Source organism: Nycticebus coucang, chromosome 13 (genome assembly GCF_027406575.1).
Source record: "Nycticebus coucang isolate mNycCou1 chromosome 13, mNycCou1.pri, whole genome shotgun sequence".
Lineage (NCBI taxonomy): Eukaryota > Metazoa > Chordata > Mammalia > Primates > Lorisidae > Nycticebus > Nycticebus coucang.
In genome coordinates, this window is record NC_069792.1 from 60311919 (window position 1) to 60333055 (window position 21137).

A 21137-nucleotide genomic window follows, 5' to 3' on the forward strand; every position below is an offset into this window, starting at 1 on the left:
TGCCCAGCTAGTTTTAAGAGACCAGGTCCTGCCCTTGCTTAGGCTGATCTCGAACTTATGAGCCCAGGCAGTCCACCTGCCTTGGCCTCCCAGAGTGCTAGGATTACAGGAATGAGCCACTAGGCCCAGCAGAATTTGTCTATAAAAAGATACTTTCCCTCATGTACTATTTGGCTACCCATTGGTACTTGTGACATGGATAAATATACTTGGTTTTGTACTCTTTGTCAATTTTCAAAGTGAATTGATATGTCATTTTCTATTGGTGACCTGTAAGGTTGTGGTTTTTTTGGTTTGTTTGTTTTGTTTTTTAAGTAGGAAATGAACTAATAAAGAGTTTGGGATGTCCGGTTGAAAAGTACAATCATTGAGGCAAGAGAATCACATAAGCCCAAGAGCTGGAGGTTGCTGTGAGCCGTGTGACGCCACGGCATTCTACCGAGGGCAGTAAAGTGAGACTCTGTCTCTACAAAAAAAAAAAAAAAAAGGAAAGTACAATCATTTTGCTAAATTTTATAAGTAAACCTAAATAAAACTTTTTGTTGTATGCCAATTTTTAATCTTTCAAAGGGGAAAAATAAGCTTTCTCTAAACAGCAAGTACATTATAGTTAGTAATCATGTAATGCTCAACTTGTACCCTCTTTGACCAGCTGGATCCTCTTCATGCTGGTTCCTGAGTCTTTTAACATGACCCCTGTAATCTTTGATCACTTCTTTGTTGTCTGGAATGACCAGATGTTCTAGGCTCTCCTTGCACATTCTTGCCCCACAAACCAGCCATTTTCTCCAAGGAGCACTGCCTATGTTTGATAGGAAATAATATCTGGACACATAATCTGTGTTTGTAGGGTAAGAGGACAGGTAGTTCTTTTGGTTATCTTTATTTCTTCCTTCCTTTCTTTCCTTTCTGTCCTTTCTTTTCTTTAAAGACAGGGTCTAACTCTGTTGTTCTAGCTAGAGCACAGCAGTATCATCATAGCACATTGCAGCCGCCAACTCCTGGGCTCAAGGGATCCTCCTGCCTCAGCCTCCTGAGTAGCTGGTCTGCAGGTGCACCACCACCCCCAGGTGTTTTGGGGGTGAAGACACAGTCTCGCTCCTGCTCACGCTGGTCTAAACTCTTGACCTTAATTGATCCTCTCCCTTCTCCCTCCTAGAGTGCTAATTACAGGTGTGAGCCACTGAGCACCAGGTCACCAGGACAGGGTTTTGTTTTGTTTTGTTTTGTTTTGTCTTTTTAAACTCTGTATGTTTAAAGATTGGCTTGACTAAGAACTGAAGGAGTTCAAGTTAGCATTGCATCATAACTTATGAAAACCAAATTTACTGAAGCCTGCCTTCCCTCTGAGATCCTAAATGGGGGTGGGATGCTCCGGTCATGTCTTTTCCTGGTCCCTGTAGCTGCCGTCAGAACTCCTCTCATGTAATGACGCCTGCTTCTCTGCTCACATCCTTATTGGGAAGCCACATTAACGTGGTAACATGTTGTGCCTGGCTTTTACTTTCTATCAAATATTAGGCCAGATGGCTTTTCTCCCGGGCTAAATAGTTTCTGGTTGACCTCTGTGGAAAGATACTGGGACTCTTGTTGATAAAAAAAATAAATGTGCGGGCAGCGCCTGTGGCTCAAGGGAAGTAGGGCACCTGCCTCATATGCTGGAAGTGGTGGGTTCAAACCCAGCCCTGGCCTCCTCCCCCAAAAAATAAATGTGCTTTTTTTCCTTCTCTAAGGCAGCACCCATATTATTGTCCAGATAAGTAAGCACTTTCCCACACTGCTCAGAGGGAGGAGAGAAGAGAGTTACTAGATTCTCGGGATCATTACCAGGCTTACTCTCTCTCCTAGTTTCCTAACTAAACCAAACCAGAGCCTTTGAAGGGAATGCCTCGGACAGAGGGTCACAAAACTCTGTTTGTCTTAGGGTCTTAGTGATTTGTTTTTTCTTTTTGGCAGCACCCTTAGGCCATGAAAATAAATAGCCAACTGTTCATTTTATTAACTAGTCATGTCCAAATGACTTAATGGTAGTGGGTGGTGCAGTATCTCACATGTTATTGGAATATTTTCCTTGAAGCTTTAAAATATCTCCAGGTGCCTCTTTGAGTCATCACTGTTGCCTGGGGCCTCAGCACACTGGTGGGTACCTTGGAGACAGGCACCCTTCCTTTTAGGACAGGGTTGTAGAATTCACATAGTAAATACATACTACGTAATGTCATTTTCTCTACTGCCATCAAAACTGGCCATAAGAGGAAAAACATTAAAATACTAACCATGTAGATTATAGAAGTAGATTTCATTTATATTAAACTGTGTTCAAATTAAGGCTTAAAAAATGTTTAAACTTTGCAGCCTTATTTTGCTTATACTAGGAAGACTTGTATCATGGCTTCTGTTAAATCTTAAGTGTAGGAAACCTGATTCCTTTGGAATTGGCCACTTTAAAAGCAGTGAGATTAATATTTAACCAAAATGGTGTCTGACATTCTAGTTCCAGATACAATTGAATCATAATCTTGGCTAATGGAGAAAAATTCGTAACTATTTAGGGATAAATAGGAAAGTTTTAAACTTCATAAAGTCTGGTATGCCCTGTAGGTGCTAAACCACATTACCATTCTATGCAAATTTGCTATTTTGACTTCAAAAAATATTTTGCTGTATGGGGCCTTCTTTTGACTGCTTGAGAAACACAAGTTAAGAAAAAGGTCAGGGACCTAGGTGAAGGCCACATCATCTCCTCAGCAGCCATTTCCCAGTAGGTTCTCTCTGAGGTACTGGAGATTAATTAAGGCTAACCTCTGCTGTCAAAAAGCCACAGAACAAGTTGTTAGTTGACTAGCAGGGGTGAGGGAGGGTGGGAGCGGTGTACCAATCAATAGTGGTCTAATTGATTTTCAAAAATTGTATATAAAATATTCTGTTTTTTTCCTCCTGTTAATTAAAGAAATCTGGTGGTTCATTACTCCTTAATACAGGTTGGATATGGTTGGAAACAAGCTCTTGGCCGAGTAGCATGACTTCTGTTTATTATATAGAGAGACAAAGGGGAAGGGATGAACTATGATTGACAGGAATATTTTTACACTTAAGAGGCTACTTCATATCTGAGAACCTGTTACTTCATACTAGTAGCCAAGATGCGCAGTTTTGTCGTGGCAGATTCTTCATAAAAGTCATTAACTTTCTGAAAAGGTTTGAGAAGGGCTTTGCCTAAAACATAGTTACTAATCTGGCTTTTCATTTAATATCTCTTTTAGCCTCATGCATACCAAATTCCTGTGTATTAAAAATGCCACACACATGAATGAAGCAGAGGGTCCCTGGATAGTGGGGGCGGGGGAGGAGGAAAAAGAGAAGATTCTCCAAGAATTAGACTAGTTCAGTTCCTACAGGGTTTTCAGGGGTGTCCAACCATTTGGCTTCTGTGCATCACAATGGAGGAAGGGTTGTCTTAGCTCACATATTAAATACACAAAAACTAACAAAAGCTATAAAAAAGGTCCTTTGTGTAGTTTTTATATAAGATCTGCCACTACAAATAAGCAAAAAAGCCCTCACAGGGGTGGGAGTGGGGATGGTCACTGAGGGCAGATGGGCATCAGTTTTCAAGGATCTCTCTTGTGTTTGTAAGTTAAAACACAAAGGCATCTACTTGCAGGGCAGGGTGACACCTTCAGTGTCATCTGGCCTAGCCCCCTTTCAATGCCTCAGATGTCCCCCGTGGATGGCTGAGTGACTGCAGTGACACTCCACTCCTGCTGTGTAGCATTTGTGATATGGGTTTTCTTGATAAAATGCTTTTATTTCCACAAAACGTACTATGAGCAGTGTAACAGCAGAAGAAATGCTTGTGATGTTTTAATAAGGAGAATGTAGTATCATGGTTACAGCTATAAAGAAACAAAGCTTATAGACAAGGATGAGATTGTAACAGAAAATTCGACAACTGATTTATTGAGCAGTAGAAAGGGGAGATGTTTCTCCCTTTCCATGAATGTGTGAGGGTGGAGGCAGGGAGGGTATGGGAAAGGGGATCTGAGGCCTGAGTTCTGAGCTGTCCTTGCAGCTGTTCTTTTCTAGCCCAAGTTCTGTGGTGGCGGCAGCGTGGAGCCCCTGTCATGGTGTGTAGTCACAAAGGGAATGTGTACGGTAGGTGGCGTCACAGGTTTAGCCTTGGGGGGCACGTTACCATGCTGATAGCTCACTGCTAGGTCCTTCTATTTCCTCAGTGCTTAAATATCTAATATTTATCTAAATATTATAAATACTTAAGCACACAGAAAAATTTTAGCTTTCAGTTTGTGCTGCTGTATTATGTTTGCATTTTCTTCCTAAATATCTCACCAGTGAGAACCTTTAGACCCAATTAGAAAGATTTGAGGTCTGAATTCTATCTCGTGAATATAATCTATCAAAGAACTTGGATAGCTTCTCTGCTGAGAATTAAATGAAATAATGGCTTCTTCTTTTTTTTTTTTTTTAGGGTATTTTCATTTTATTCCTTTTTTTTTTGAGACAGAACCTCAAGCTGTTGCCCTGGGTAGAGTGCTGTAGCATCACAGCTTACAGCAGTCTCCAACTCCTGGGCTTAAGCAATTCTCTTGCCTCAGCCTCCCAAGCAGCTGGGACTACAGGCGCCCACCACAACGCCCGGCTATTTTTTGATTGTAGTTGTCATTGTTGTTTGGCGGGCCTGGGCTGGATTCAAACCCGCCAGCTCTGGTGTATGTGGCTGGCGCCCTAGCTGCTTGAGCTATAGGCACCAAGCCTTTTATTTTATTGTCTTATCAGCTAAGCTAAATTTGCAGAAATTAGTATTACCACTTGGTCAAAAAGGACTAGAACTATTTTTTTTTCACCTTAGCATGAATCTTTATTTTCTTAATTTGTCCTTTTTAATTGGGCAGGGGCGGGGGGCTAGCTGAGCCAAAAGGTGAGAAATTCTTGTGCTCTTTGTCCCTGCCACTGGCACTCTGGTTTGAGTTTATGTATAGTTCTGAGTTTTTCTATGCTGGTTGTATTTATATTAAACCCCTGGTTAGTACATACTTGTGTCTGTGCTGTCTTGCCTGAGCATAGGGTTTGTCTGACACTGGTAGAGTGAGGTACTAGAGCAGTTAAAGTACTTTCCTAACATCAGTGTCCTGAGTCCATCATCTTGTGCTGTGCAAAAGGGTATTAAAATTCAAATCTTCTCTGGGACCAGCCCAACAAGCAAGACTCTTAGTCAGTGAGAACCTGTCCTGAGATTCACTTCATACCCTCAGTCACTGTCCTCGCTCCCTCTTCATCTTCCTGCCAAGCCACAGTGTCTTCTCCCTCCTCCCTCAGTCCTACAAAGAAGTCATCAGTGCTCCAAGCCTTGCTACGCAGGGCCTGCAGCGGCCCTCCCTTTTTTTTGTTTGCGCTGACGGTAGTCATTCACTATCACAGTTTGCAGCTAGGTCAAGTCCCAAAACTTGAGGCGTTGGTCATGGCCACTACTGGCCAGGAAGCGGCCACAGTGGGAAAGGGCCAGCTCTTCCATAGGCTCCCTAGCATGCTGGCCTACACTGCCCACCACTCGGTTTGGCAGATTGTTCACTGCCCTGATTATTCCATCGGTAGAGCCAATACACAGTAGACTCTGAATGACTGGAACCATGCAGTCAATGGACTCAGCTCTCAGGACAAAGCAATCACTTGTGGCCCCAAAGCCATTCCAGTTGAAGAGGTAGATGGTATCTTCACTGGAGCCACAAGTGACCTTCTTCCCAGATTTCATGAGGGTGACAGAGGTCAGGCCCCCAGATTGAGGTTCTACAGCAGCTCGAACCGGTATCTCTTGATGTTGAAGACACCAAGGCAGCCATCTCCACTGGCTGTCAAAAGCAGCTTCTTGGCTGGATCCAAAGCCATGTCTGCAATGTATTCCTCATGCTGCTGCATATCCATTAAGGGGCCCTCCTTCCACTGGTCCCATAGATGGATACAACCTGTATCGTCCCCTGTGGCCAAAATATTCTCATCCACCAGCAACAGACTGTTAATGGGGGCACCATGAGCCTTGGAAATAGGTCTTTCTAGTCAGCCCTGCTTCACATCTAGAACATGGATGGCTTTGTCCTTGGAGATAGTAACAAGTTTCTGCCCATCTTCAGAAAAGACCACAGCTCGGCAGGACTTCAGATGGTGACCTGATGACCATAGCTCCTTGGTTTCTCCATCCTCTATAATTCTTTCTCCACTTGGATTTTTCTCTTTTGAAATTGTCTCACTGTCTTCAGTTCTGTCTGAATCATGCCAATTTCTTTGGCTTTTTGATGGAACTGTCCCTCTAGCTCCTTTATTTGCATGGTATACTTTTCTTCCAATTTTTCCTTCTTTCTTGGGCTTTTTCCTTTGTTTCCGTTAACTGCTGTTTCAATTTGTCAATTTCTGGTCTTTGCCTTTGGTCTTGCCTTTCCTTTTATCCTTTCCCTTGGACAGCATCTTGGCTTCTCCAGGGCTCCTGCTGTCGTGGTCATCCAACTGCAGTGGCCTGCCGGTCTTTAAGGAAACCAGCACGCCTGAAATAATGGCTTCTTCCTATTCAAGGGAATAGTATTCTTCCTACTCAAGGGAGGATAACATATACCTATTTTGCAGTGGATTGAATATCAATTTCTATCTTATTTGTCTTTGGAAATGATTTCTTACTATAGGTGGGGGAGTGGGGAGCATCTCAATAGACTCCTCCCAAATTTCTGCCCCCCACCAATCTCCTGTAATGTTAGATTCATTGACTATTAGTTGTCATCAATTGTAAATAGTACCATTATTTTAGGTACCTTTTATTGTAAGATGCTGTCAGCTGTAAGGCACAGCCTAAATCCAGAGGTGTTAAATCGTACAAAAATGTGTACCTTAGAATAAAAAAAAATGTAGTTGTGCATGTGTCTGTGTGTGTGTTATAGTATATGTCATAGGTGGGGGCATTCAAAAAGTTTGAGAACAATTATGCTAGAAGTCTTAAAAGATAAACCCAGATTTCATATTTGTGATGATTCTGTCCCAAATGCCCATATGGCTATTTCAGTTAATCATGGAGATTTATGATGATCCAGCTATCTCTCCTTTCCTGTTTGGCCTGAATAAAGGAAACTCACATCTAAATAGGCACATGTGTTATGACCAATTTAAGACAGATATTTCGTGTAAACACTGCCTTTTTTTTTTTTTTCCCCAGTTTTTTTTGGCCGGGTCTGGGCTTGAACCTGCCACCCTCGATACATGAGGCCGGCGCCCTACTCCTTGAGCCACAGGCGCCACCCAACACAGCATGTTTTAATTAAGATGTATTGTAGACAATCAGGGGTGTAGTAAGTAAGTGGTGAAAAAAGGAAAGCATATATTGTTTACGTGGGATTAATTTAATGGACCTGTTGCAGATTTAAGTGCCTCTAAATAGTGAGATTGTTTTGGAGCTATGTACTTTTCTCATTTGACATTGTCCTATCTACCGAGGTCAGAATTCAGAGTATTGCTTAGTACAGGCAAAGTCAGACTATTTTAATGAAGGGCCAGGTAGTAAATATTGCAGGCTTCGTGCATCATAAAGGTCTTTGGCATACATTCTGCTCTGCTATTGGAGCTCAAAAGGTGTTGTACACAGTAAGTAAATGAGTGAGTGTGGCTGTGTCCTGATAAAACTGTATTTATGGGCTTGGCGCCTATAGCTCAGCAGCTAGGGCACCAGCCGCATACAACCCAGAGGTACCGAATGACAATGACAACTACAACCCAAAAAAATAGCTCAGTATTGTGGCGGGCACCTGTAGTCCCAGCTACTTGGGAGGCTGAGGCAAGAGAATCGCTTAAGCCCAAGAGTTGGAGGTTGCTGTGAGCTGTGATGCTGTGGCACTACCCAGGGCGACATACATAGTGAGACTCTGTCTCAAATAAAAAAAAAAAAAAGAAATGAAGACTGCCTCTTTGGTGAGTTGGGCTTGATATCCAGGCCCCTGCAGAGGCTCATAGGCAAACCCATGACTCATCTGCCAACTGGGAAGGTTGAAAGAATGGGGTAGCTCCTCTTTGCCTGCCTGGGGCTGAAAGTTGCTCCTCCATGACTAACTTCCTCTTTCCTTCATGACTGCCAGGATTGTCTTTTTATTTTTAGAATGTTACTTTTAACACAGTATTATATATACAAAATCACTGTATCAAAAGGTTTCTTTTCTTTCTTTTTTTTTTTTTTGGACACAGAGCCTCAAGCTGTCGCCCTGGGTAGAGTGCTGTGGCGTCACAGCTCACAGCAACCTTAAACTCCTGGGCTCAAGCGATTCTCTTGCCTCAGCCTCCCAAGTAGCTAGGACTACAGACGCCTGCTACAACACCCGGATATTTTTTGGTTGCAGCCGTCATTGTTGTTGGGTGGGCCCGGGTTGGATTCGAACCCAACAGCTCAGGTATATGTGGCTAGCGCCCCAGCTGCTTGAGCCATAGGCACCGAGCCTTTCTTTTCTTTTTATCTTTCTTTTTTTTTTGAGACACAGCCTCAAGCTGTCACCTTGGGTAGAGTGCCATGGCATCACAAATCACAGCAACCTCCAACTCTTAGGCTCGAGCAGTTCTCTTGCCTCAGCCTCCCAAGTAGCCTGGTTATTTTTTGGTTGTAGTTGTCATTGTTGTTTGGCAGGCCTAGGCTGGATTCGAACCCGCCAGCTCAGGTGTATGTGGCTGGCATCCTAGCTGCTTGAGCTACAGGTACCGTGCCTTTTTTTTTTTTTGAGATAGAGTCTTGAGCTGTTGCCTGGGGTAGAGTACCATAGCGTCACAGTTCACAGCAACCTCAGACTCTTAGGCTTAAGCTATTCTCTTGCCTCAGCCTCCCAAGTAGCTGGGACTACAGGCTCCTGCCACAACGCCCAGCTGTTTTTGTTGTTGTTCATTGTAGTTGTTACTGTTTTTAGCTGGCCCAGGCTGGGTTAGAACGCATCAGCCTCAGTGTATGTAGCTGGTGCCCTATTCACTGAGCTACAGGTGCCTCCCTATTGGAGCTCTACAAGATAGTTCCTCAGTTCTCTTTCTTTCCTGGGGCTTCTCCTTGCCATGATCAAGGGTGGACAAGGGACCACACAGTTGTTGTTCTGAGCCTTGACTTATTTTCATCTTAACCTCATCCTTGTTAGGACATGAGGACCAGTGAACAGACTTGCAATGGACCTTGTACTGTCCCCTCCATCCTACACACCACAATTTCCAGGGATGGTTTTTTGAGAATTAGATGACAGCTCTGGATGCTTTTCCCTAGGAAAATAGAGAGATGTAAAATCTGGCATGCCATTTTAGGGTACTCAGATTCCTTGCAGTTCATTTGAGGATCCCCAAGAACCTGTGGTCATAATCAACACATCTTTAACAGTTTGATATATTTGTGTGAATGTCTGAAAACACTTGTGTAAATTATACGTAGTACCCTTAGGAATGTGATTCTCGCAACTGTAGAATTCCAAACAAGCCTTTAGTGATTTGGCTCTAATATTACAGTAAAAGTCTAATTCTAACCATATAGTACGGAAACACTTCCTGTTTTTACTGATAAATAGTTGTCTCTTGAACATTTTATCCGTTTCTTATTTGAGGAAATGCATTAGTTTTCTTGAGTTTTAATGACTTGTGTATTGTGCCCAGTTGGAATTGCTTTTATTCCAGGATGTTAGATTTTGCAATCTGACATTGATTTACTCTCCCCCCAACTGTTGTATGTTGACGTAGCTTCTCTGGTGACACTCTGAGTCTTTCTGAGTTGAAATGAAATGAATGATGAGCTTTTTTTCCCACCAGAAGGCTGTCACCTAGTATGACAACTTCAATGGAAGAGACATTACATATAGATGGTAATCTTCCTAATGAACAGATGCCTTCTGGGGTCATTATTAGCAAGAGAGATTTTTCTTTGTATGGAAGAGTTCCACTGTCATCCAGTCTGTCTGGAGCTAAGGTCATGTTAAGACATATTCCAGGGCACTATTCTTAGTATTTAGTTGTATTGAACATTGTTTGAAGTAAAGCAATCTGTGGTTGAAGTTTATAACACATGAACTTGGGCTTATTGAGTAGCAGCTGTTGCTTGCCAAGACTTTAGAAGTAGAACATGACCTATATTCTTAGTACTCAGAAATTATTTTTTGGTCATTGTGAATGGTTAGAGTTCTTAAAAACAAGAAAGACTGGGTTTAAGTAAATGTCAACTCCTAAAATATGTCAAAATAATTGAGTTTCACCAATTTTGCTATTTGTCATTTTACTGGGAATATTCTTTTTATTTTTTCATTATAGATATTGGATGGATTTTTAAATTTTTATTATACAATGTAATAGATATACATATGTTTTGGTTACATAATTTGTTTTTGTACATCCTTTTTTTTTTTTTGAGACAGAGTTTCACTGTGTTACCCTCAGTAGAATGCCGCGGAGTCACAGCTCATAGCACCCTCAAACTCTTGGGCTTAAGCAATTCTCTTGCCTCAGCCTCCTGAGTAGCTGGGACTACAAGCATGGGACTCTCTTGCCACAACACCCGGCTATTTTTTTTTTTTGTAGTTGTCATTGTTGTTTAGCAGACCCTGGCCGGGTTCAAACCCGCCAGCTCCTGTGTATGTGGCCGGGGCCCTAACCACTAAGTTACGGGCACCAAGGCCTTTTGTACATCTTAAGTCAAAGCTATAAGTGTGCCCTTTACCCAGAATGTGTGCGTTGTACCAGTGTGAATTTACCCAACCCTTTCTCCTACTTGATTTCTGTTGAGTTTTACTTCCAGATGTGCACTTAAGTGTTGATCAGCTAATTCTAGTTTAGTATTGAGTACATGTGATATTTGTTCTTCCATTCTCACGATACTTGACTTAGAAGAGGCATTATACTATAATAATCTAAAATCAGATTTCCAAGCAATTCACTAGTCCTTGTAGAAAGGAAAATAGCAAGTAACAGATTATGGTAGAAACTGTGTGGGAGTCCTTCTTTCACAGCCCTCCCAGGAGGCCATCGATAAGACCAACATCATTTAGATAAAAAGATGATGCTGTTCCTTCTAGAATTTAAAACCAGTTCCACGTGGAGAATTTTGGAAGTAGTCCAGTAGCAAGAGGCATCATGTGAAGCATATTTTACAATCAGCATTAAATATGTGGGGGTGGAAATGTGAAAACCAACGATTAGTATCAGAAACTTCAGTGACAGGAGGAATTCTTCACCTACCTTGGCCTTTGGGTCAAAGGTTGAAGGCAGTAGAATCTTTGAGAGAAAATGCTATCGTGGTGTTAAAATGCTGATTTAAAATGGAACTTTAAAAGAAGATTGAAGGTAAATAACAAGAAATAGTGACAGACTATCAAATTTAATGTGAAAGCTTAATTTTGACAAAAATCTGATTTGCAGCATCTTTTTTCTTTTTAAGAAAATTTGTGTTTACACTTTGAACATTTTGGAGAATTTGGTTTGGGTGTTGGGTTTTGTTCAGATAAAGTTATATACGATGACTGATTTTATTTCTTCATAAGATACTTTACTGCATTTTAGGAGGAGTTCTCCAAAAATCATAATGATAGATATGAATCGGTTAATTGTTGAGTGAGGTGGCGGAGCCTAGTGGTGAAGTTGGTTGTGCTGAATGTAATAGTTCTGGTGCTAATCATAGCTGATCCACTTGTAAGTTACTGTGTCTGATTCGCCTGCACATGTTTGCTCAAACACACACACACTCATCCAAACATGCAGATGCAGAGAGCACAGCCAAGGAACTGTTGTTTGTTTTAGAGAATACATTTATTGGGCAGCACCTGTGGCTCAGTGAGTAGGCCGCTGGCCCCATATACCAAAGGTGGCAGGTTCAAACCTGGAACCTGGCGGGTTCAAGCCAAATTGGAACAAAAAAATAGCTGAGCAGTTGTGGCGGGCGCCTGTAGTTCCAGCTACTCAGGAGGCTGAGGCAAGAGAATCACCTAAGCCTAAGAGCCGGAGGTTGCTGTGAGCTGTGATGCCCCTGCACTCTACTGAGGGCGACAATATGAGACTCTGTCTCTTAATAAAAAAAGAAAAAGAGAGGGAATACATTTATTATTCCTCGGCTTACATCCTTTTTGGATTTCCAGTGGCCATGCTGCTGTTACTGAATAGAATTGCTCAGGGTGGCCGCGAAGGCTCTTCATGCTCTGAGCCTTGCTGGTCTTTCCAACTTCCTCCCCACAACGCTCCTCAAATATTCACCACGGCACACACCCCTTGCAGTTCCAGAAAGTGCTCTGCGTCCTGCTTCTCTCTTTCCATGTGGAGTGCTGTCTCCTCCTCCGCATATGACCCCCTCCTGCCGTCCTACCGAGAGGCCTTTCTCAACCCCCCAGCCTGAATTGGTTGTCCCCGTCTGCTCTTCATTGACATCATCTGCGCCCACACGTGCATCGGGTGGCTTTCACCCATTTTTCCTGTGTGCCTTCCGCTGTGCTGTGGTTCCTCTGCAGGCCATGCCGGGCTCACAGCCTGCTGTTGGCTGTCACTGAGTGCCTGTGCGAGTGCCCACGCATATAGGCGCTCAACGTGGTTGGTTGGATGTGAAAACAGAAGGTTTCATTTGTGGGGAGCCCACCTGGAGGGCATCCTTGCCTGCATCAGCTCCCTGTCCGAGTGTATCTTGGGTGCTCCATTCCTGTTCAGCAGGGGCAAGAGTGAAACATTTGCCCCAAATGCAGTCACTTTGGGTAATGCCTGAAGGACTTAGGACATAGGCACAATGTCACTCCCTCTTCCTGGAAGGAAGGCCGTGATGGGACAGACTGGAGTCTGCCCCTTGCCATCACCCATGTCTCACTGCACTGGTCATCCCTCTACGGCTTCACAGCTGCAGAATCTCCCTCCTAGCCTTGGCTGCTCCTGCAGCTGCCCTGTTAAGCCATGTTACTAGGGGGCGCTGGATGAGAAGGGGGTGTGCATCTCAGAGTGCTTGGGTTGTTTGCAGTGGCCCCCAGTCCCAGAGGGGAGGTGGGGGCAGCAGGAGAGCACCGCCTAGTGACAGGGACACGCCTACCTCTCAGGCAGTTCCAGGACGGGTGGCACCTCTTGTGAACAGCTTCCAGTAGCTGGTCTGCAGCAGCCCAGCAGGTGTTTCTCTCCACATGAGCTGCCACCTGGCTTAACCCAGAAAGCTTCACCATCCATTCCTCTCCGACAGTTTCTCTTCCCAGCCTTGGAGAGGGGATGTCTTTCCATGCTTGTTCGTGCCATGAGTATCCTCCCTCAACACCAGTATACATTAGAGCTGTCTTTTCCCTCATTGCTCAGTTCTCCACTCTGTAATCCCGTTCATAATCCTTATTAAACTTTATTCAAATGACTGTGTGGCTTCTGTGTCCTGGTTGGAGCCTAACCAGTACAGTGCCCTCTCTCTAGGTGGGCAACTGATCTTCCCCAACTGAGTGAACCGTGCAGGTTCTTCAGGGACCCCCAAATGGCCCCTCAGTCATCTCCCCCACAGATACCTGAATTCCTGCTATTAAATAGGCACTGGTCTCCACCCTTGGGGCAAGCAAGATGCGGCTTCAGCCCTACCGGAGCTCCAAGACTGTAAGAAGAGAGTAATGGTAGTTAGACAGAGGGTGTGTGTGAGGGTTAGGGTGAAAAGAGTGGGGCGTGATAAAAACTTAAAACAGAAACTTAAGAAAATGTTGGTGTCATCTCTCCGGGAGCCAAAGGGACAGATAAATGTAAATCCATGAAATTGAGGTCTACCACTTTCAGTCTAAAAGATCGTCCATAGTAGAAAACAAAGTGTGGTTTTGTCTGTGAATATATTTTCTTCTTTACTCACCAGCTGGAGTAGGTGAAGTTTTATTTCATCTTCTCATCTCTCAAATCCTAAAGGGCCAGGAGCTGTCTTTTATCTTAATTATCTTGTACCTGAAATGCCTTCCACATAATTGGTGAATAATAAATGTTAGTGAATTAATAAAAAAATAATTCAATTGAGTTGATATTCTGTGTTTTGTATTCTCCTCCAAGAAAGGAAAGGTCAGCTCATGTTTTCTTCTATTAATTGTTCACAATTACAAGCCATTGTTTTTGTGTTTGAATTGTAAACAAGGGGGACCCGTCGATTTAGTGCTTGTTCTTGTTTATTCTTCTTCCACCATTTTTAAATAACATGCCTACCATTTCAGGTGTGCCGCACACCCTGTTAGGTATTTTGTAGATGTCGAATTCTCTGGTCTCCCTATTTTGCAGATGTGGGGACTGAGGTTAAATGACTTACCCGGGGCTATGCTGATGCAAAGCGGCTGAGCCAGGCTTTGAGCCCAAGGTGATACCAGAACTCATGTATTTTCCACTGTGGTGTGTGTGAGTTTGCCCTATATTTGTGGGCCACACACACACCTCAGAGTTGTCGTCGTCTTCATAGCACCATCTTCTTATTCCTAGAGAGACAACCCTCCAGGCACATGTGGACAGAGTGAGGAAGTTGCAGAGGGGACTGAAGTCTCTCTACATTTGCTTCTTTAAGGATTCACAAAGTCTTTCATGGAAGTGTATGCACTTGCTGGGAAATTGAACTCAGTACAGGTTATGGAAAACATTTAACTGAGCAAGTTAAATCTTAGGGGAACACATGTCCACTTTTAAACACTAACTGTTGGCTTCTTTCTTCTCAGGTGCTGTTACCCCCGTACGAAGATGCTGCTGTGACGGGCCCTGCAAAGGAGCCGCCACCACCTTACGTGTCAGCCTGAGCCTGAGAGTGGGGTGGGGCAGAGAGCAGCAGCTTTGCTTTTCATATGTCTGAGCAATAGTTCTATTATTTCACTCTTGAGATGAGCTCTCTGAGTTTGTTGCTGAAATGCTACATTGTAAAATTTAGATGTTAATTTGAAACCTTGTCTAGTTTTAAACATATGCTTTAGCTGAAACACTGTGGTAGGTTAGCTGTAGAATTTTTCTTGTCAGGGTGGGATTGTAACTGGCTTCACTAGTCTTCCCCAGGCAATGAACCCTCCCCAGGGTCAAGGGGATTTTGAGTCAGAGAAGTCTGCCTTTGTACCTGCTGGGCCCCAACTTGGGCAGTGAGTCTTATTTCTTCTCTCTGTTCCTTTGTTAATCTTTTGAAAATGGAAAATAAAATTAGACAATGCTTTTTATAAACCATTCCAGTTTAAGAACAAGCCCTTATGAAAACAGGAATGTTAATTGTGTAATCATTGCTCTAATTAAGCTAATAAGTCCTTGTATACATAGTATATGTTCTAAGAATTTCCTTAACATCCTTTATGATTTAAATTCCATGACGGTTTGAATTTGCCAGTCAAGGATTCTCTCTGTGGGCTGAATTAAGACTGTTGGGTATTACCAGGCAGTGAGAATGTAACTGTCTGCAGCTGTTCTTGGACATCCTGTGCCTGGCCATGGGGCCGCGTGTCCCATCTGTGTTAGGGGTGACGCTGACTTTTTTGGCACTGTGGGCATCTGGGGATCCTTCTCTCCTGGTTCCCTTCCCCACCTAGGGCCCTTTTTACTCCCTGTTCTGCCCAATTCAAAGAGGACATCCAACTTACTTTATCAAGTAGAGCTGGGATATGTTGGACAGACATTTGCTGAAAATGAAAGATTTTCTTCTTTTCCTGCAAAAGGTACATCCTACTGCTTCGAACACCCAAGTATGCCTAGTCACCTTTTAAAATGTTAAAACATAGGTGTTGTGGCGGGCGCCTGTGACACCACGGCACTCTACCGAGGGTGACATAGTGAGACTCTGTCTCAAAAAAAAAAGGTGTAAAACAGCCTTCAGAAAAAGGAGTGTTGTTGCTTTCCTTGTATGCTCTTACTTAACTACCTGAATTGCAGGGATTTTTATGTATTCGTATGTTCAGAAGTCAGCAGCTGTGCTGTTGGTTCACTAGTGAATGTGCTATACCCGAAACATTTGGCAATTAAAGGGAGATTCGCCCACATCCAAACCTTTGGACTCTGTGGTGATTGTGCCTGAGGACCCTTTCTATCCACCAACTTCACACAAACACGTCTTTTGAAAGAAAAAAAAAAATCAGTGGGAATAATTCAGAGCATCTTAGACCAAGAGGCGTGGGGCAAGCAGACCTGAGCGTCCATTCCTGGCTCCCGCCCTGCCGGGCTCCGTGTGCTTGGCTTTCTTCAGGCTCAGATTGCCCGTGTCATGAATGGTTGTGATTTGATTACATTCTAAGGGAAATGAGAAGTTGGGGGCTGGGAGCAATTTTATCCCCAAGAACCAGCCTCAGCTATTTCTTTTGGTATTTCTCTTATCAGTATTTTCTACAAACTCAACTTAAGGAATTCCATTCCTTGAAGCTTTATGTCCAAAGGATTCACGCAGAGTTAAACACATCATGGGTTGTTAGGAACAGAAAAAGCCTGTCGTAGGTTTCACAATCCCTGTGTGAGGGACATAGGAAGTCACAGTTACTCTCCTGTTTTCATCCTGGTTTTCTCGCTCTTTGCCTGGTATTTTTTTGCAGTCTGAGAAATGGTGCATGATCAGATGGAGGCCAGCAGGGTCCTTGGACAGGGACCCACGACTGCTGCTCGTGCCTATGCAGGGCTCGAGTTCACCATAGACTTGGTGTCACTTCATCCTCAGCAAGCCCACATGGTGTGGGACGTGCTGGCTTTTCATGACCTGTAGCATCACCCAGGCTAAGCTGTGTTTACAGAGTGAGGATTTGTCCTCTTGTCTCCACCAGGTGAGGCTGGATTAAAGTGACCTTGCAGAGCACATTTGTGCCCCAGCAGTCCCCCGTATCTATTGGTCTCAGCTAATCCAGATAAATAACTCTCTTTTAAATCCCATCTGGAGGTGGGGTATGGTGGCTCACACCTGTACTCCTAGCACCCTGGGGGGCAGAGACTGGAGGATTACTTTAAGCCATGAGTTTGAGACCAGCCTGAGCAAAAGCAAGATCCCTTCTCTACAAAACTAGAAGAATTAGTTGTCATGGTGCGGACCTGGAGTCCCAGCTATTGGGAGCCTGAGGCAGGAGGTTCGTGAGCTCAGGAGTTTGAGGTTGCTGTGAGCTGTGATGAGACTACTACACTCTAGCCCAGGCAATAAAGACCATGTCTCCAAAACAAAAATTTTGGGTGTCTAGCCCCTGTCTCTGCCAACAGAACAGTCATTCCCTCAGTTTTTCTCGTGCCTGTGTACTTCTTGATCACTTTATACTAGTGGGAGTCCTTACGTTTTTTTCTTTCCCCTTGAGACAGAGTTTCACTTTGTCACCCTCAGTAGAGTGCTGTCGCATCACAGCTCACAGCAACCTCTAACTCCCGGGCTTAGGTGATTCTTTTTGCCTCAGCCTCCTGAGTAGCTGGAACTACAGGCACCCCCCACAACACCCGGCTATTTTTCGTTGCAATTTGGCCGGGGCCGGCGCCCTACCCACTGAGCCACAGGCACCGCTCCCTTTCTATTTTTTCCATCTCAATCCCCAAACCCTTACTTCAAGGTCATGGACACTGAACCCGGTACCACGAGGTGTGCAAATTGACCCACTAATAAGCTGCCCATGTAGGAGAGAGAATTTCAAATCCGGTGGGGTAAAAGGAAGGGAAAACCCTTTTGGCTTAGATTATGGGCTATCCGCCCTAGACACAGCTTGTTGGACAAGCTATTCGGATTTCCAGAATGCCAAGTTAACAGAAGAGACTTGAGGCCAGCAGGCCCTCTTCTTCCTACATGAACACTACGTGTAGCGCGCCCCTCTCTGTGCTGTTGTTCCCCGGGAATGCAAGAAACTCCCCCTTCTCATTCTTTCTGCCCCTCCTCTTTTTCTAAACTCTGATCTTGAACATTATTTTGACTGCTTAACCAAACCACATTGTCCATTGGCTTTCCTCTGCACCCTCACTTTGTTATCCACAATACTTTTTAGTAATGATCTCAGTAGGCCATCTGTATTAAAGACTGTAAGCTTTAAAGTTGTTTTCTCCATAGAGGGATGTATTGTATTTGAAATATTCATCACTTAAAAAAAAAAAAACCCTGCTGTGCAAACCAAGCTTTTGTAATAGAGGAAAACTAATGAGATTATGAGAACATTTATTTTCCTTTTGTTTTTAGAGATGTGTTAGTTTTTGCAGCCAGTGTGGAAACCGACTTAAATATCATTAAGTCATATTGCTGCTGGTCATGTAGGCAGTCTCCCATTCTGGAGGGGAGAGAGCAGGCGTCTTTGCCAAGGTGTTGAATGAACAGTCATGGGAAGGAGTTAATTACCAGCATGAAGTGCAGGCTAATCCTTTTTAGAGCACCAAAAACAGTGCCTGTGGCTATGTAAAAGAGGTTTTGGCAGCTCAGATACATGTTTTAAAAGGGAAGGAAAAAGGCATTGCAAGGATGTCTCCACGCCCACGGAATTCATTTCAAGTGCTTCTGCACGCGGGCCAAGTTCCCTGCTAAATGGTTCCTGGTGTATGGAAACCAGCCAGATCTGCAGCCCTCTGTCCTGAAGCCCACGCATGCCTTCTGCTGACTACAGTACCAAGACGGCAGAAGAGAAGCTGGCTCTTGGACTACCTAGAGAATGTTACATCAAACAAAAGTCCTAGCACTGTATGCCTATCGATATGACCCTGATGAGCAAGAACAGCTGCTGCTGCAGAGAGGCGTTTGGCTTAAAACAGCACAATGGACTCAGTTTTGTTTTATTCCATGCTTTTAAAGCTGTTAATGGTTTAAACAGTTTTTATCAATAAGATGGAAACCTGTTAGACCCAGCAAATAAAATTAAAAGTTCCTTGGTGAATGTCAGGATGTCCAAGGTATTTTAGAGCAAGGACAGTTTTGAAAGGAAGTGTGTGACCCCGGATAGGTCAGGCGAGTTTCCCCAGGTTTCCTCTAGGGTTTGGGTTGAGTATGTCATCACCTACCTGCTCCTTGTGGGTCACAGGCCTGGGGGCTGTGATGTCTCAGCCCCTCCCGTACCTACTCACGTAAAAAGTTGTATCCAGTGACACGGTCTAATTCCTGGGACGCGGATTCAGAACTTCTTCCACCTGTGGTTTCTCTGCCTCAGGAAAAACCTGGGTCTGGGAATTCAGGGAATGGTGAGTCAGCGCTCTGTGACCAGCAGCAGCTCAAGGGCCCTATTGTCCTGTGTGGTAGGGATGCTCCTCGGACCCACTATGGCCTTTGTGCGATGTTCATTTTATTCATTTTCACCAAAGGAATGTAGTTTAAATTATTGTCTATTTTACTTTCACAGGCTTTTCCTGTAGTTGTTTTTAACTACAGGTCTTTATCTTTACTGCTTTTATTTCCCTTTAATAAATAATGAAGGGAGCTCTAATCCTGTTTTTATCAATGCTTCCCAGTCTTCTCTGTCTTGATGACCTATTACATCTGACACTCATTATTCCCCAAATGGAAAATTGTGCTCCTGTTCCCCAATCTGTTGACTCAGGCATCTATTGGTTCCCTCCCCATCATCCCTCTTTGCCTTCCCTCTTTCTTCCCTTCCCTGTGCCTCTCCCTTTCATGAGGTGGGATGGGTGACATTTACCGAGTCCTTCCTGTGTGCCAGACGTGCTTCTAAGCACTTTAAGCATTCCGACTCCTTATTCCCATTTTACAGATGAGGAAACTGAGGCTTGAAGATGAAAAATAGCTGATCTGAAGTCACATTGTAAGTGGCAGAGCCAGGACTTAAATGCAGATTGAATACATTAAAGTGGGTGATGCATATCTTTGAGACATCTAGAATTTCAGAATTCTGTACCTATAATCTCTCGCTTCTAACAATGATTTTTTTTTCTAACAATGATTTCTATTACTTTGAATTAGTACATCCCAACAAGGAAGGCAAGTCATGCAAAGCCAAGTAAATTACAAAGTTGGGGGGAATCTTTAACTTGAAGTTTATGGTACACAAGTAAAGCTGTCACTTTCTAATTAGACAGGAAAGAAGTACTCCGCAGGTAGCTTTTCATTGTGTTAGGAACTTATTCAGGCAGAAAGAAGATCAACTGAGATGGCCCTTTTAGAGTGAGTGGTTAATTGTTTTAAGGGAGCAACATCCTTTTGAGGAAATATAGGCACCATTTTAAACCACTGATTTATCTTTGTTGAGAAGAATATGTGCACTATAGTTTCAAGCTCTGGCTAGTGAGGGGAACACTAGTTTGTTCTTGGAGGAATACTGGAAGACTTTAAGTCTCAGCCTCCCTCCCTGCCTCTATCCCAGAAAGCCTGTATCACTTGTCTGTTTTCACGCCTATCAAATAGAGACAGAATAGCACAGGCATTTCCCATGGGAGTGTAGGCTTCGCCTTGCCCCGTTGAAGTTAATGTGCTATGTCATCTTTATCACCCCGAGTTAACTTCCCTAAACACCTTTGAAAATCCAGGTATGAATCAGGTATCGGGAATTGTGAACTTGTGGTTTTTAATAAAATGATGTAAGTAATGAATTGTGAGAAACAAAATAAAGCCCAAATCTCATCCTTTGGGTCTCCATTTGCAAGTGACTTCCCCCAGAAGCCTTCTCTGACCCACTAGCCGTCACTCTATGTGCTCCCACAGCAATCCCAGTGAAGGCACCTCTCGCACTTCAGTCTCGCACTTGGTGGTTTCTGCTTTCCTTGTTCATAATCTCCCAGTGGACTGGAAGCTCACAGAGAGTCTGCGTCACTTATTGTTCTGTCAGTACCTGGCACACGTCTGGCAAATAGAAGGAAATCAAAACATTTACGAGAATAAAAATAAGCACATAAAAAAAATTAAAGCCAGCTGTAATTCCACTCCAGTGATAGCAACAAAGTCTTAGTAAAGCTGGAAGTTCCAGAGAAGACTCCTCACAGAAGAGCCCACTGGAAAAGAAACTCATTCCTGTGATAGACCATGCAGAGACAAAGGGTCACTACTCTAGCAAACCCTACCTAAGTCACAGCCGAAGCACTATGGGGGGTGCAGGAACAGGCTTTTAGAAGAAAGTTGCTAAGGTGGTAACAGCATCCTAGTAATAAATGGATTGATCTCCAAAGCAAGATTAAAGGACTGCAGAGATGAGAGGCTAGCTCATCTAAATGATGTTCTTAAATTTGAAATAAAAAGGAAATGACATTCTTAGCTCCTACTATCCTTGTGATCA

At 43.6% G+C, this 21137-nt stretch overlaps 1 protein-coding gene and 1 pseudogene across 1 annotated transcript in view; one reads left to right on the forward strand and one right to left on the reverse strand.

Annotated features, from left to right (window-relative positions):
• The window catches only part of LAPTM4B (lysosomal protein transmembrane 4 beta), a 67729-nt gene extending 51758 nt beyond the window's left edge, over positions 1 to 15971 (forward strand). Inside the window, 1 exon segment of the mRNA XM_053559068.1 lies at positions 14673 to 15971. Coding sequence (XP_053415043.1) covers positions 14673 to 14750 — 78 coding nt within the window. The 3' untranslated portion in view covers positions 14751 to 15971.
• LOC128563644 (WD repeat-containing protein 55-like) lies at positions 5125 to 6390 on the reverse strand (annotated as a pseudogene).
• Positions 15972 to 21137: the final 5166 nt, after the last annotated feature.